Here is a 16,642-nt window from a genome sequence, read left to right on the forward strand (position 1 = left end):
CATAATTTGTTTTTGCAAATAAAGTTTTATTGAAACACAGCCAAGACAATTTGCTTGCATACTCTTTATGGCTGCTTTTGTTGCAATGGCAGAATTGAGTAGTTGTGACAGAAACCATATGGCCTGCAAAACCAAAAAATTTATTATCTTATCCTTTACAGGAAAAGTTTGCTGACTTTGCTGTACAGAGAAAATTTGATTACCTCTGACTGAAATGTTGAAGGTTGAATTTGTATTGCAAGACAAGATGTGTACACATTGATGGAGGTCTTACTTTCTTGGACTCTGGGTGTTGTGAAATTCAAGGGTGGAATATCCTGAGAAAGAACAGAATATAATGGAATGTAATTTGCATGGGAACTTTTAGTCTTAGACCAACAAATCAAGTTAATGAGATTTTAACCCACTAAGTATTTTCTAACTCTAAGGGCAGAAAATATTTACAAATATTTGCACTTGAAACAAAACATCCAAGTGATTGCTTCATTGTTTCCCTTTAATTAATATATTGATTCTTTTTCTAAGTGAGACAAATATTTTTTTATATTGGATTATTCTTTTAAAAGAGTATTTATTTTTCTGCTTTTCTCTCACTTTAACGATTTCTCATCATTCAGAATGAATCACTTTGCCTAGAGATGGGTTGTGTTTTATTAATTTTTTTTTATTAGAGAAATCCAAATGGAAAGAAAATCAACATTTGTTTTTTGGGTTCTGAAACAGGCCCTTGGAGCTCTCAATAGACGCAATCATTTTGAAAGACAAAGCTGTAGCTTTTCAAGGTGAAAATTTTGTAAAGAGAAGAAAGGGTGGTAGGACATGCACAGAATTAGCCATGAAAGAAGCAGGGTATAGAATTTATGTCACATAATAAAGTGAAAGGGTGGAGGGGATTTATTCATTGTTTCCCATAGATTAAATATGAGCACACCCCCAGGTTACCATCTGGGAGGGTTTTGATTGAGGCATCATGTTGAAGGAAATAAGAGGGACTTAAAATGAGGGAACAGGACCTAGGGTGACTATAGGGAGAGGGACAGAGTCATCTCTGAGGAGCAGCTGCCCTGTGGCCATGCTAATACCCACAGACACTCACCCCATCGTGAGGCCTGGGCTGAGAGGCCTCTCACCACACTATTGCCTGGCAAGGGCCTGCATGTCTGCCATGGCTCAACTCAGAGAAGTAATCCTCTTTATGCCCTAAAACCTTTTTTTTTTTCTCATGCCAACTCCTCTGTGTAGCCAGCCTCCTTTAGAATGGCCCAGGACCCCCATAAGCCTCCCAAAGTTTGGAATTTGGAAGAGGTAGGTAGGAGAGGAGCTGCTGTACTTCCTGACAACCTGACCTGTTCCCAGATACATCCACAAGGATTAAGTGCACTCCTACCCAAGTCTTGGCAAAGTGCTTTGTGATTCCACCTGGAACAAGAAAGGATAAGCAGCCTGGAGAAGAGATGCTATGAGAATAGCTTACTTCATTCTTAATCTTTCCTCCGTTAAAAAGAATCATTTGATTCACTTTCAGGGGAATTGTTCTTGGAAGAATAAAATGTTCTCTTTTCTTTTAGAATATTTTGAATTCTCATCAAATTTCTTCCAAATAGGTCATCAAAGGGGAAATACAGAAAATAGAGCTTTAGTAGGGAAAGTCAAAAAAAATTTGGAGCAAGAGGCCAGTGAGCCTAGGATGACAGAAGGAGGCTAAAACTCTAATATGTGATCCTAAGTAGGATAAATATTTCCAGAGGGGGGCTTCCATATGGAAGATTTTGCAGGTATGACTGAAAGAAATACTGAAGGAGGCATTGTTGGGGTGCCCAGGAACTGTGTTAAATTATAGCTTTCACCAGCCCACCCCTTTGTCTTCATCTAAGAACTTTATGTTGCTTCCATCAAGGCCCTTGGGTACTGGTTGTCTATAGACTCCATCTGACTGCCTATTCATGCTGGTGTCTGGGGGGAGGACATGAATCTTCCCTCTGCTGGCTGGCATTGCCTACTCTAAGAAATTCTTTGTCACAGCTCTCTTAACAAATCCCACTAGTCTAAAGGAGACGCCTAGCTACTTGGAGCAATGTTGAAGAATAGTTATATTCTGCACTCAGGGATGGGAGTGAGCTAGCTCAAATCCCTGAGGCAGGATAATGGTTACCCACAATACATGAGTCAAAAGCAAAGGAAGAAACCATGAAGGAAAAGATGAACCAATTTTGCTATATGAAAATGAATAACTTTGGGGTATCAATAAACAAATAAACTTCACAGATAACTTCTTTGTGCCTGATAGAGTTTTGCAAGAACTAAATAAATTAGCATTTAAGGAAATTATTGTAATATTTGAGAAAATTTGAATATAGATTGTATATTAGAAAATATTACATCTATGCTAAATTTCTTGGGAAAGAGAACAATATTGTATATGAATCCCTTATTCTTACACCAAATTTTAAAGTATAATATTTAGGGTGCAGAGTCATAATGTCATGATATCTACAATCATTCTAATCATTTGAAAAACAAGTATATACACATATGTATATGAAGATAGATACACAGAAATAGAGATAACAAAAATATTGCAAAGTGTTAACCCTTAGTAGATCTAGGTGAAAGTTATAATAAGATTGCTCATGTACTAGTCTTCCAACTTCTGAAAGCTTTGTATTTTTCAAAATAAAAAGTGAGAAGACAATGAATTGATGCATGTAATGTCTTATAGCTGTTAGTTATCAGTCTGAAATCATTTTGAGGACAGGATTCTTTGTTTTCATATATTCAACGTCTAGACATTGTCCTGCTCCATAGTAGATGCTCAAAGCACCTTATACCTAACTAAATAAAAAGATGAATAAATTATTGTATTCTTGTTTCTTATCACTACCTACTTGCCTTTACTATTCCCATTAGAAATTTGTTTTTAGGGTTAGATTAAAGCACAAATTACAGTTAAAAGTTTGCATATGAGCTGTGTGTGTGTGTGTGTGTGTGTGTGTGGTTTGTATGTAAGAGTTTTATACCCTACCTTACTCCATACCACACCTTAAGAGTAGGGTTGCCATATATAACACAGAATATTCTATTAAATTTGAATTTCAGGCAACAATAAATCATTTAGTATAAGTACGGTCCAAATAGTTCACAAAGGCCAAATATCCAAGGAACATACTTATACTAAAAATTATTCATTGTTTACCTGCAATTCAATTTTTAAAAAGCATCATATTTTTTATTTGTTAAATCTGGTAACCCTAATAAAAGCCATTTATTCTTCCTGATGTATATGGCCGACCCTGCCCATGAGCATGTCAAAATCTTAGTTAAGATGATGTATCTATAAGAAAATGTTTACAGTTTTTCTGAATTTTAAATTATAGTGCAAATAAGCTTTTATCCTTTTAGCTGAATTGTCCCCCTACTTGCCTCCCATTTTTTCATTCTGAATCTCTCACTTTTCTTCATATAACATATTTGAAGGATTGCATTTTTATTTGTGATAAAACCCATAATAGAATATACGTACAGGTCACATAAAAATACATGAGAATGATAATTAAACTATACAGTGTTGGATAGGTAGTGTGATTAATGAATTACACATTTATTGTATACAGTGTCACTAATGTCAATGAGTTTCTTCGTCAAAGCACTTCTTGCACAAACAGTATGTTTTAGCAGATATAGAACAAACACGTTAAAAATACTACTTACAGAACTACAACTTCAAAACATTCAATTGAACTCAGTCTCATGGATTGGTTGACCACTTGACAAATGACCCTGATCTACAATGACCTCTCAATAGCATACCAGGGGGAAGCAGCATGAAGCCCATTACTTGCAGAAGCAATTACAGAAAATCACTTTGGAACAGTAGCACCATTCCACATTGTTACATGCACATGTGTTAGTTACATCGCTCCTTCCTGAGTTGAACATTGAAAACTGTAGCCATATGAAACACCAGATTGGATGAACTCATCCCAGGCCTGGCCTTCACTGGTGGTAGTAGTAATTTTGACCGTCATAGCTGTCATAGCCACGCCCTTTATAGTAGCTGTACTCATCCTCATAGGCGCGGTAATTGTCCCCTCGAGGTTCCGCATTCTCGTTTTCGTAGACTTCATAGCCATTGTCATATTCATTGGTGCCTGTTTGTTCATACTCCCCCTCATATTCGGCGGTAGTGGTTTCCCCCGGGGGTGGTGGGGTGGTCCCATAGGCCTCCTGTGGTGGAGTGGTGGGTTCGAACCCGCCGTTGTCCTGCTCTCCAACCACTGTGGTTGCTTCTGCCTTTTCTTCTTCCTCTTCTTCTTCTTCTCCATTGTCTCCTCCGCTGCTGCCATTGCCATTCTCTACGTCTGTGCTGTTGGTGCTGGTGCCATTTACGCTTTGCCCATTTTCATCCACTTCTGCTTCGTTTTCTTCATTTTCTTCCTCTTCCTCTTCCTCCTCTTCCTCTTCTTCACTTTCTTCCTTTTTTGTAGCCTTCTTTCCTACATCTCCAGCCTGGAAGGGAAAATTTGAAAACAATCCAAATCTAGGCATGAAAACATGTAAAAGAGGCCATCACTTTATTCAACACAGACTACTGTCTGCCTTATTCTAGGTATAATTCTGTATTGAAGCCAGTTTAACTTAAAAAAAGGATTGGTGGGGACTTTAAAAATTCAGAATTTGGACCTTTGTCTCTAGGTTTTGAAGGAGAAAAATGTACTTGATAAATGAACTTCCTCTGTGGGAGATGCTACTACTCACTTTCTGTTTTGAATCCTGTTCCCTGAAATGTAATGGCATCTCTCAAGGCCTTTAATCCATTGCTAAGATGCTTGTCCTTGACCTTTCGTTATAAAGTAAAAGTCATTGTAATAACACGGGAAGAGAACGTGCATTGGAAAAGATCTTTCCTTACTTGTTAACCAGAAAATTTTATCTGCTCTTGCATTCTCGGTGAGTTAAAAAGACAATACAGAATTCTTTGAATATAGCATCAGGATAACCTTAGGCTTCAGTGGAGGAATGAGATCATATTTAACATTGAGATAAATTATTACCTTCTTGGGAAGTTGGATCGCAGCTAGGCCTACATTTCCCGTTCCTGGTGTGGTCTCTTCTCCGTAGACAGGTGTTGTAGCAGAAAGGGTGGAATTCTCAGCCTCAGATTCTTCATCTTCATTAGACTCCTCATTGTTTGCTTCTTCATTTGAATTCTCCTGGTAGAAATGTTCAGAGCAAAAAAAGTTATTTTAGCCAGAAGATAACTCAAGATTTGTTGGAATCATGAACCACTATTGGGGAAAAAAAAAACTTTGCATCCCTCAGCCAGCTCATCACCCAATGTTGATAATTCTGCTTCCTGTTATGCCATTTGTACTTCTAAATTTTTATAATTCAACTCAAAGCTACCACATACCATGTACCTCACTATAGTGTGTTCTAGATATCTTTATATTCTATTTAATTAATTCAAAAAGATTTGTATAAAAATTTCAGCATATCTTTCAACATATAGGATTTAGGCTCTTAAAGCCTCACAATTAAAGTCTTTTTCATTAATTGAAGTAATATAATTTTAGTTGATTAAATTTCAGTTGATTAAAAGTGTTGGATTTAAATAATTGAAATTTAAAAATTCTTATTAGCAACTACTACAACACGGTAGTAAATTAACTCTTATACTTGTTGATGAATTAGCTGAGAACTTTATACCTATTTTTCTTTTGTTCTTTATAGCAGCACTCTAAGGTAGGATTATTACTCTTTTTAGAAAAAGAAATGGAACTCAGAGCTAAAAAAACTTGCTTAAGTTTTCATGGTAAGTGATGAAACTATAGCTTTCTAACTCAAAAAGCTGAGCCTTTGAAGTTTTTGATGATTGTTAGAATTTATATGAGTTGTCAATATGACAACTAGCATATATTTTTCAAAAGGGATTTTTTTATATAAACCAACTCCTTTCAAACAAATTGATAACATGTCTCATTTATTACCAAAAGAAGTGAATACATCTCACTAGTTTTCAAGCTTATTAAAATAAAATGGATATATTTAATTCAAAATCTATCTGCAAATATATAAGCCAGTTATGTGCCATATGCAGTATTCAAAAATTGTCAGGAATTTGACATGCAATCAGTTTTCCTGTGCAATAAGGAAACTGATACTCCAAGAAACCCTTAGTAATATATTATGCTATGCATGAATATGTTTTTGTAAAATTACCTCTTTTCAAATGAATGCTTATTATAATCTCTTAACATTTTAGTCTTTTTCCTTTACTCCGTGTTGTTAGGCAACTGTTGTTAATTGAGTTAATTTCACAGCTAATATTAAAAATTGGGAATCCATTTCTATAGAATTTATTTACTTTAAGTCTTAGAAAATTTAATGTATTTTTAAAGACACTGTGATATTAGTATTACTTTAACTAGGGACCCTATATTTTAAGAATTGAAAAACACACAAACAAAATTCAGACTTAGTCTGACTTATTATTAAAAAAGAATATGTTTGGCTCAGTGGTTGAGCATCGACCCAGGAACCAAGAGATCTTAGTTCAATTCTCGGTCAGGGCACATGCTCAGGTTGTGGGTTCAACCACTAGTAGGGGCATTAGGAAGCACCCCATCAATGAATCTCTCATCATGGATGTTTTTATCTCTCTATCTTCCTCTCTCTAAAATCAATAAAAATATTTTTAAGTATAAAAATAAATATGTTTGCTTCAGAAAATTTATAAATTCCACTGTTTCAGTGAACTCTTGGGAATACTAGAGTCAATCCCAAAACAGTTGCCAAGCTAATTGTGTTAAGTAGTCCACAAATACCATACTGTTTATTTATTTTTCATGTTTATGTTTTAGTTCAACAAACAAAATCTTTCAGGTATGGAGGAGGGATGATCCTTAGAGTAAGAAGATATACAAGTTGGGTCCCATACCCTCTTTTCACAGGTGAAAAATCTGAGGTCCAATGGAATAAGTATCTCATATGAGGCCAATAGACAGCAGTTAATTAGTGGCAGGGTCATGAGTATAGGCCCAAACTCCCGATTTATGGACATTTACATTTTCTCCTACGACACCCATTTTTTTCCTAGATATTTTATTGGAGGATGTCCTGCTATGATAAGTTAAAAAGGAAATTAGACCAGTCTGTTATTGATGGGCATTAGCCTTCAAATATCTAATTGGATAGAAAAATAAGTAGTAACTTGTGCTTTAAAAAGTATTATTAACCCACTAGAATACTAAAATGACTGAAAGAAAAAGTGTTGGTGAGAACCCTCCTGTTGACAGTGGGAGTTCACATTGGTACACCTGTTTAGTTGAATCTACTCAGGTTGAACATATGCATAGCCTTTTGGTTTAGAAATTTCACTTACAGATAAACTGACAACCAGAAATGAATGCATATGTCCAGAAACTACCCAAATGCCCATAAGCAGAAGAATAATACATTGTGGTACACTAACATAATGAAATATTAACAATGAGAATGAATAATTTACAATATAGAACAATATGAATCAGTCTCTGAAGTTGAAAGTAGAACAGCCCACACACAAAAGAGTATTTGCTGTGTGATTCCATATATGCACACAATACACAGAAAGGTAAAAACAATCTGTTAGGAATCGCAATAGCAGTTGCCCTTGGTGGGGGTTGGTTAATGAATGGAATGGAGCTCAAAGCACATGCTGCTATTTAATATGAGTGCTGGTTACACTTGTGAATTCAGTTTCTGAAATTTCAACGATCTACATACTCATAATAATTGTGTTAAGTGTATTACATTTTAACAGAGGTTTTATAGTTATTGAGACTTGATGGTTTAGAAGTTGAAAATATATTTGTTTACCAAGTAGAAAATATACCTACACACCTTCTCATGTGAATACAATTCCTGGAGACTGTTTAATCTGAATGGCCAATGAACTTGTAGAGAAGAAATGGGAGCAAAGTGCTTGTAGAATCTCTTTATAATGGAAGACTTTTTTTTTTGTGTGTGTGTGTGTGTTTTCATCCACTTTTCAGTGATCACTTTTAGTGAATGATCTTTGAAGCATTTATTTCTCTGAAGGTTCAAAACCAAGCCACCAAAAATTAATGGGCACTAAATATATATAGTGCTGTACTATTTCTTTCTAAAGAGGAATGAAACCTATGGTCTCTAAGTTTATGGGGTCATGGGGAGTTTAAAGATAATTTATTTTAGAATCATAGATGTTCAGAGGTTGTTGGCAAAATTTTGAGTGTGTGTGATTACATCAGAGTCGTAAAGGGGTCCTATTCTTCTTCCATCCCCAACCACCATTCAACAAGTGAAGAGCCAATAGGTACAGAATCTAGTTGAGAAATTTAGCTGGCAAGGCAATTTTACAATAACTGTACAGCAAACAGCTGTAGTTAAGTGGATTATCCCAGCTTACTTCTTGTGTAAGATTACTATATTGGATACAGGCAGAAATTTGTGGGATTTAGTAGGTGGCATTTTTTCTGGTACTGGCTTGGCATTCTGGTTAAGGCCTTTCTTTAAGCTAGCAGGGTAAAATACTGTACTGGAAATGTTAATTTTACAGTTTAAAAAATCAAACTATTTGTCATTTTTAAAGTTCCTACACTGTTTTGTTTTTAAGATTAACAGGCATTAATTCATGATCCATTTTTCACTGTCATTGTCCATTCATAAATAGCACCTATGAATACCTGAACTTAGAAGGTTCCCAAACCAATGGATTGCTATAATTGACAACCCAGGAAAATGCACCTGATTAGTACATTTCCTTGGGTAAGAGTGTCAATTATAAGCATGTTAGTACAATTTCCAAGATATATAGGTGAATTTTAGCCATGACTACACTGGTTTTTAGTATGATATCAGAAGACATTTTTATATCTTGAGTATTTGCCTTTCTGTAAAAATATAAATTTTGTCATTAATCAAAAAAGATGAAATTCCTATAAAAAGAACAATGCTATTTTGGTGGGTCAAGAAAGGCTGATGAATCACAAAACACTATAGTATAGAGGATATAAGATTAGTTTTCATCTACTACTCACTTAGTAAATCAAGTTTAGTCATTAAAATAAGCATTTCACTGAGTTTAGAACTATTATACACTTGTCTTTTACCATCATGTTCTATCCACTTAAATATAAATAATTATTTCATGTTTATCAGAATTCAGACTTCTTCCACTTAAAATGAGGGTATGTTTGTTTTTGTGTACAGGTCACTTTAACCCCAAACGGCAATAGTTTTAAACAGGTCATTTTAGTTTATTCTAATTTAAGTAACATTTTACTTGTCCAAAATAGAAGACTGTGGGCAGTTGGTAAGCAGGCCATGGCTGTTTGCTGAGTCCCTACTACAGTAAACTAGTTTCCTATTTGTGTTTGTGCTGCCTGGTTTGTTATGAAAAAAACTGCAGAAATTTCTTACCTCTTCCTCTTCCTCCTCATCTGAGCTATCACCATCTCCATTTTCTTCAGAGGAGTCACTGTTCTAAAAAAATGTACACATGAATTCATACACATGTGATTAAATATGTAGATTTACATTTATTTACTTAGAACAGTACTTATGCTAATGTGAAAAAGATAGGAGGAGATAGGGCACAAATAAAATTAGGTTAGAGAGAAAAATGTATTTTACAATGATCAAGATATATATGAGATACTCCGTTTTTAACCTCAAAGCACGGATAATCTGTCAAAAACACTTTGTATGTAAAAATTAGAGCAATGAATCACAAAATTGCTTAGCTCTAAGAGACCAAGAGGAATATCTGATCCAATCTCTCTTTTTTACAAAGAAGGAATCTGAAGCCCAGAATGGTTGTAACTTCAACCAGTTCAAGGCAAATCTTGGGCTAGGCATAGATCACATTATTTTATTTTATTTATAAAATATGAATAAAATGATTATTAGATTTATTATAAAATGATTCGTTGAAGTAGTTTGTTTTCCTGGTGAGTTTAAATTAGAATGTTTCTTGAAATTTAGTTTGCATATAATTTTTAATATTTTTCTATCTAAAACTTAATTTAAATATGTAGATTTAAACAAAAATTGTAATATGTACTAGTATATAGAGATGGACAAAAGTAGATTTATAGTTGTAATATAAAAAATAACATTACAATAAATAAATAAGAATTATTTCTTTTGCATACTCACAGCTATAAACCTACTTTGGCCTCCCTGTCTACTGAAAATTATGTAAGAGAAAAACTAATTCATTTACGAGATTTTAGAGTGCCATCCCTCTATAGAGTTCAATAACGAATGAGAATAAATTGAACCAAGGAATCTGGTATACAAATATAATTATAAATTAATGAGCTTTGCTACTGTTTACAGGAAAATACAAATCTAAACTTTTGCTTTCAGAGCTTTTAAGACAATCCTTCATCTTTCTCCCAGTTTTAATCCAATTGAAGTTTCCTTCTTTCTGTGCCACAACTTTTAATGGCAGCAGGTATACAAATAGATACCAGAGGTAGGATTCTGTCATTTTCTACTTTGTAAATGTTAATTTTGATTCTGACTCAGTTAAATTCCATGGGCCTTAGAAAATATAGCTGCAAAGAATCTCCAGGTTAGAAATCAGATTTTAGGAATCGGTCCAGATCCAGTCCTACTCGGGGTTGTCCTGCTGGGCTTATTCCTCAGGTGGCCACACCTTCTACCCAAGGAAAGGGAATGCTTGTCCCTTCAGCCAAGAATAACCTTGGGTGGAAAAGAGAATAATTAGACCTGCTCTTCCACTGCCATGACATTAATGGTTGTTCCTTTCCCAGCCCAGAGAGTAAATAAAGAAAGATATTATATTTGAACTACTTTTATTTGTTAAATTATATAGAGAGGACAGTGTATTTTGCTTCCGTGGGAGCATTTCATCATTTTCCAAACTTTCTCATGTCTAGCTTTCTTCCCACTTCAACCACATCCTCTTCAATTAATATCTACAGCGAGAACAATTGTAAAACTGAATGTAATGCCTTGAATCCTGGGCTTTTCCTTTATTTCCTATCTTTCATTTATTCCTATTACAAATATACTTTTTTAAACCATTACTCCTTCTAACTTCTACCACTCCATCTATTCAATCCCCAAGTATATATTCCAGGCATTGTGCTGAGAATGAGGGTCATAACAAGAAATGAGGTTGGAAATATGGACAGTTTTCCTGTATTGAGCACTGTGATAGCTGAGTTCAATATCCTATATAATAAAAGCCTAATATGCTAAGTGTCCTGTTGCTTATGGACACTTAGCATATTAAGTGTCCATATGCAACTAGGCACTTATTGCATATAAGTTGAATAACTGTTCAACCAATCAAAACATAATATGTTAATGATATGCTAAGGCTGCTCAATCACTCACTATGACATACACTGACCACCAGAGGGCAGACAGTCTACCAATTGACTAGTGATTATGATGTGCACTGACCAACAGGAACAGATGCTCCACCCAGTAGGTTAGCTTGCTGCTGGGGTCTGGCCAATCAGGACTGAGACTGGCCAGACACACCCTGGAGCCCTCCTGTGGTCCCTCCCTGGATAGTCAACATCCCACATCCCTCCCCAGCCCTAATCAGTGGGCTTCCTCAGCCTGGCCTGCACCCTCTTGCAATCAGGGACTCCTCAAGGGAAGTCAGAGAGCGTGATCTTGCTCAACGCAGGATCTGCCCCCTGGTGGTCAGTGTGCTCCCACAGGGGGAGTGCCGCTCAGCCAGAAGCCTAGCTCATGGCTGGCAAGTGCACCACCTCTGCAGCAGTGCTAAGGATGTCCAACTGTAGGGAGCAGGCCTAAGCCATCAGTCGGACCTCCCTTGAGGGCTCCTGAGAGGGCACAGGTCAAGCTGAGGGACTTCTCTCCCCGAGTGCAAAAATTTCATGCACTGAGCCCCTAGTAAGATATATAAGATAATGTTCCTGCCCTCTAAGTGTTTACATACTAATCAAATATCAGTTGAATCATAAAAATCATAAAAAAGCAATTTCCTCAATTAAAAAATGCTTAAGAAGTGACTTTACACTTTGATTTCTATAGCTCACAATAGATAAGATATGATAGACTGTTAATAGCTTTGCAGTCAATATAGTATATTGCATACAATTTGGTATTTTAGAAATAATTATATATAAACAGATTTAAATAAAACACAAATTTCGAAGTCAATACAGCTGAATCCATTGTTGAGTGAAAATCTGAGCACTAAATACTTAATAGACTTAAGGAGAATAAATAATAAAGAGCTATGAAAAATATACAAGTAGACATGTAAAAAAAAGTCTTAAAAGTCAAACTGCAAAATAGAAGAGTATATCATGAATACTATGTAAGAGTGTTAAATTGGGAGATATATTTTATTGGATTCTTTTTTAAAAAACAACCATCTCAATTAGTTCAGATGGACCAATTTGCAGAATTTGTGGAAATTTTGTACATTTAAGATATACTTAGAGTCTGTTGATGAAAAATAAAACTTCTAATATCATTTCAGCACAGATATTTTAATTGGACCATATATATAAATTTCTAGGTGTGAATATCTTTAAGTACCTGATATTTTAGAAAGTTGAGGGGCTACTCAGAAAGTTGAATTTATTATCATTTCCATTTTATTTAAGAAAGAAAACGAAGGAAACTTTCAAATGAACAATGTTTATTTATGGGCTTGAGGTGAACCAAAGAATGGAAGACAACTCTGAAATCCCACAGCTCTTGTATCATTTGTGTTTATATTTCTTTGTCCACACACGTTCCCTATCATTATTATGGTGCTAGAAATACTTTAAAATGATTACTTCCTATCATTGTATGAGTTAGAGATGGGCTGGCCCAACATATGGTAGAATGCTGTGCCAAGCCACTGTGCTGAGGCATTGTTTTCGGTATATTGGCTGCTTTTAGTGTCTCAAAAGTCCTGCGTCAAATGGTGCATAATTGGTACCCTCAACCCAAACTGTATAGGAATAAAAATAGTGCAATTCTGGTTTGTTGTGTATTTAAAATCGACACCACACCCTCCAGGTTTCAAAGACCCTCTTCACAGGTAATCCAATAAAAATAGAAACTTTTATTTTTACTTTGGCTATTTTTCTTTTTGTTTTCAAGAATTTTTTTGTTTTTCTCATAAGCATGTTGGTTTACTTCATGAATTTCTCTCTTTCCTCTGCAGTTCTTGAGTCATTACAATAAAAACTCCAATGTGGGACATATTTATTGCTCCAGTGACCTACACAGGTCAAAGGTTAAAAAAAATCCTCGGCACTCACCATTGATTAACAAAAATTTCTTTTTAAATGGTCTCTACTATTTATAAAGTCAATTTTTTCTACCAATTAAAGGATTCTAAAATTATTGGATGTAAAACAACTTTATGACGGTACTGAATTAACTATAATATAATGATTAATGGCCTTTTCATTGACTTACTTATCAACAACTGATGAAATTGTCCACTTTTGTCAGTGAGTTAGCCAAAATGCCTGAATTTGATATGTCAAGGTATTTGCTATTACTATATTCTAGACTGGACCCAAATGATTTTACTCTGTTTCGTATATCACTGCTTTAAAAGAGAACTAAGAATAAATTTTATTTTATTATGTTAAAAACAAACTTTTTGTAGTAATTGGTCTTTCTGGCTGAGTTTCAGTGAGAGTTTAATTCAGTGTTTCATTGTTAAATTTGATTCTCTTTCAATTGAAATGGGTAAAAATAAAAATTAGTTTTTATACTTACCTGAACTGGAAATCGTTTTAGAGGAGGATAAAAGTAGGCATGCTTGTAAAGATAATACCGTGGTAGGTACTTAAAAACCTGTATAAACAAAACAAAAGTCATTATATTCATGTTTAATTGCAAAGACATCCAGAGTAAGTGTAGTCAGGCCAAGGAAGTATGATAAAATCAATTACCCCATTTTCTTCAGAATCATCTGATTTGGCTCTTCGGTGAAAATTTTTCATCTGTTTAAAAAATATTTAATTATTACATATCCTCTATTTGACATAAAAAAGATAAAATTGAAGATAAATATAGGTTTTTAATAGAGAACTTACTGAGAAAGCACAGGCCATTCCCAAAATGCTGAGCAAAATTAAAGCAGTCTTCATTTTGGTGATTGCCTCTGGAATTAATGAAGTGGTAAAGTTAACATATATTAAAAATAAAAATGCATTTCTTTTTCTCATACTAGATGATGAAGTATTTAATTTGTTTTTATTTTACCCCAATTATAGTTTTGAGTAATTATGACCAAATGTCTGCTTTTGTTTAAAAATTGTTCCTTTTATTTAAGGGATAGAAGACTGAGTTTAACCACCTGTAAATAATCTTGAGTTCCATTTTGGCCTTAACATATCTGCCTTGATCTGTCACTAGAAGACCATCTCATGACCTCGTGAGCACTTAGCATATGACTCATTGGGGTTTGAAGGCCTCCTAATATCACTGACACAGGAGTATCAGCTAAGTGAATTGAATTGTTAGTGTGGTTATGGGATCTGTTTCTTTTCTTTACAATTAAAAACAAAACAAACATTGAATACATTTAAATGATTGTTTGTATGCCAATGATTCTACAGGTGTTTCCAACTTCTATGTAGCTTTTGAACTAAAATGTTGTTTGTAATATTCTACAATACTTGGTGTGTGTGTGTGTGTGTGTGTGTGTGTGTGGCATGCTGCACCAATAGCCATGTCTAAGGATGTTTCTACAGGAAAAGTTCATCAGAGTTTCACCTTAAAATATCAGGGGCAAATGCCTGTAAATTAGGTTTTCTCCAGCTCCATTTAAGCTTCCCGTCACTAGTATGGGAGTCTGTCCTGGGGTAGATGAGGGGCTTTCCAGGGTCAGGGAAGAGTTGAAGATGTCACTCTCAGAGTGGAAATAGTTCTGAACAGTCTTGGGTTTGTAGCAATACAAAGATTTCAGTTCCACATGGAATCCTCTTAAGTAAAGGGAATAGAGTTAGTGAGATCCTACCTTAATTTTATTGTATTAGATAAAATCCAGTTTAATAGAGGCTCTATCAACTTAGCTGACAGCCTACTAACACCCACCCACTTGCACTGACATACACTTTTAACCATGAGTGCTTTCTCTATCAGAGTGACGGCTTTGCTACGTCGTAGAAGCAATGTGTAGTAGTGATGGCAATTTCCCCATGAACACACTTGGATAAGCTAGATTTAAAATGTATAAAACCCATGTATGGACTGTACCATGGAGGTTGATTTGGCATTTTGTCACCATTCACAAGATTTATTGCATCCGTTCTGAGTATCTCACGCTAAAAACAAACATTACATCAGGAAAGGTTTGAGGCCTGAGGAAGCTTGTTGGGTCCTTGGCCACATTCTATTTGTGGCAGAGTGGGTCTTTGATTTTGATGCCTACACATTTCCTCACAGTCCTCCCACTTCAGTTAAAGCTCTTGGTGGTCACAATGGATGAAGAGGTCTTGCCCCTGAAGGGGGTTCATCTGTTTAAGAAGCTTGCATTGTTCTTGGGGTGCTCTGAATAATACTTTGAACTTTGCCAGCCCCTACCTTCTCACCCCCGCTCCCCCAGAAAAAACAACAACAAAACCAGAAAGATTGTTGTTCTGCAGCTTTTCAGCTTTATGGAAAAGAATTGGGATAATAATAATATCTTAAAGAAATAAAAAGCTAAATATATAGGACCATAGAAAGAGTTTTTATTACATAAATTTCTTAGAACAAACCATAAGAATAACTAAATGAAAACATAGCAGGGGTAATATTAAAAGAACCGAGTGATTTAGGTAGGTAGAAATTGGCTGCTTACATAAATCTCATTTTATTTACTTTGTGATTCAGCAAAAGCAAAGACCTCTATATTGATCATAATAACCCAGACAACAATTTAAATATTTTTAAAGGATAGTTTTGTGACTCTGATTACAAGTTTTTATTGGGAAAAGTACAATAAACCACCAATATAATCTATTTCTCTAGTACTAAATGTCTTCCCATGCTGATTTCAGAGCTATAGGATAGTAATACTTGGAAACTGAATGTATTATGTATTGAAAAGATTTTATATAATGGAAATGCTAATTAGACATAATTTATGGGGTGATCTGCATACAACGAGGAAGACTTGCAAATGCAAAATAGAATTTACTCATGTTGTCTTGAATGAGGAAATAAACAGTTATCTATGAGATGCAGAGAGAGAAAGTAAGAAGCATAATTGTAAATCTGAGGTACTAAATTAATGGTAAACAAGTATTAAATTACATAGTCATTCTATACAGCTCAATAATATCAACATTTAAATAAAAAATTTTAAAGCTAAGTCCAGAAATGTAAAACATGGACTGTTTGATTTTTAGGATAATGAAGCTGTCATATTAAATCTTACCCGTTTGCAGTCCTGGAATGAAGAGGCAGGCTCACAGGAGTGAGTGACACAGATTGAGTATTTCCTCTGCTCTCTCACTTACTCATTCACTTGCCCCTGCTGGCTATAAACTCTTCTTTGCCTTCCAACAGCCAATCACTGTCACGGTGAAGGTGATGTCAGAATGTGGATTCTCACCAGAAAACCCCCAAACATCAACACTTTTTCAAGACACAGGCTCAGTTGAATAAA

The 16,642-nt window shown here is 35.0% G+C and overlaps 1 protein-coding gene across 1 annotated transcript; it reads right to left on the reverse strand.

The window, feature by feature from the left end:
• Nucleotides 1-3,314: 3,314 nt before the first annotated feature.
• LOC118729494 (integrin binding sialoprotein) lies at nt 3,315-16,499 on the reverse strand. Its single transcript, XM_036457045.1, has 7 exons — nt 16,412-16,499; nt 14,082-14,149; nt 13,938-13,988; nt 13,762-13,839; nt 9,442-9,504; nt 5,052-5,210; nt 3,315-4,506 (listed from the first exon to the last, which is right to left on the reverse strand). The coding sequence occupies exons 2-7, from the start codon at nt 14,133-14,135 to the stop codon at nt 3,994-3,996; spliced, it is 918 nt and encodes a 305-aa protein (XP_036312938.1). The 5' UTR covers nt 14,136-14,149; nt 16,412-16,499; the 3' UTR covers nt 3,315-3,993.
• Between the last annotated feature and the right edge of the window lie 143 nt (nt 16,500-16,642).

The sequence above is a fragment of the Pipistrellus kuhlii genome, unplaced genomic scaffold, assembly GCF_014108245.1.
Source record: "Pipistrellus kuhlii isolate mPipKuh1 unplaced genomic scaffold, mPipKuh1.p scaffold_m20_p_1, whole genome shotgun sequence".
Taxonomy (NCBI): Eukaryota; Metazoa; Chordata; class Mammalia; order Chiroptera; family Vespertilionidae; genus Pipistrellus; species Pipistrellus kuhlii.

Bases quoted from the DNA above. Each gene is read 5' to 3' on its own strand.
- LOC118729494 (XM_036457045.1), bottom strand. From the start codon at position 14,135: ATGAAGACTGCTTTAATTTTGCTCAGCATTTTGGGAATGGCCTGTGCT. The intron at 13,840-13,937 runs GTAATTGATTTT...TTGTTTATACAG, and splicing joins ATGATTCTGAAGAAAATGGG to GTTTTTAAGTACCTACCACG. The intron at 4,507-5,051 runs GTAATAATTTAT...TTTCCCTTCCAG, and splicing joins CGATCCAACTTCCCAAGAAG to GCTGGAGATGTAGGAAAGAA.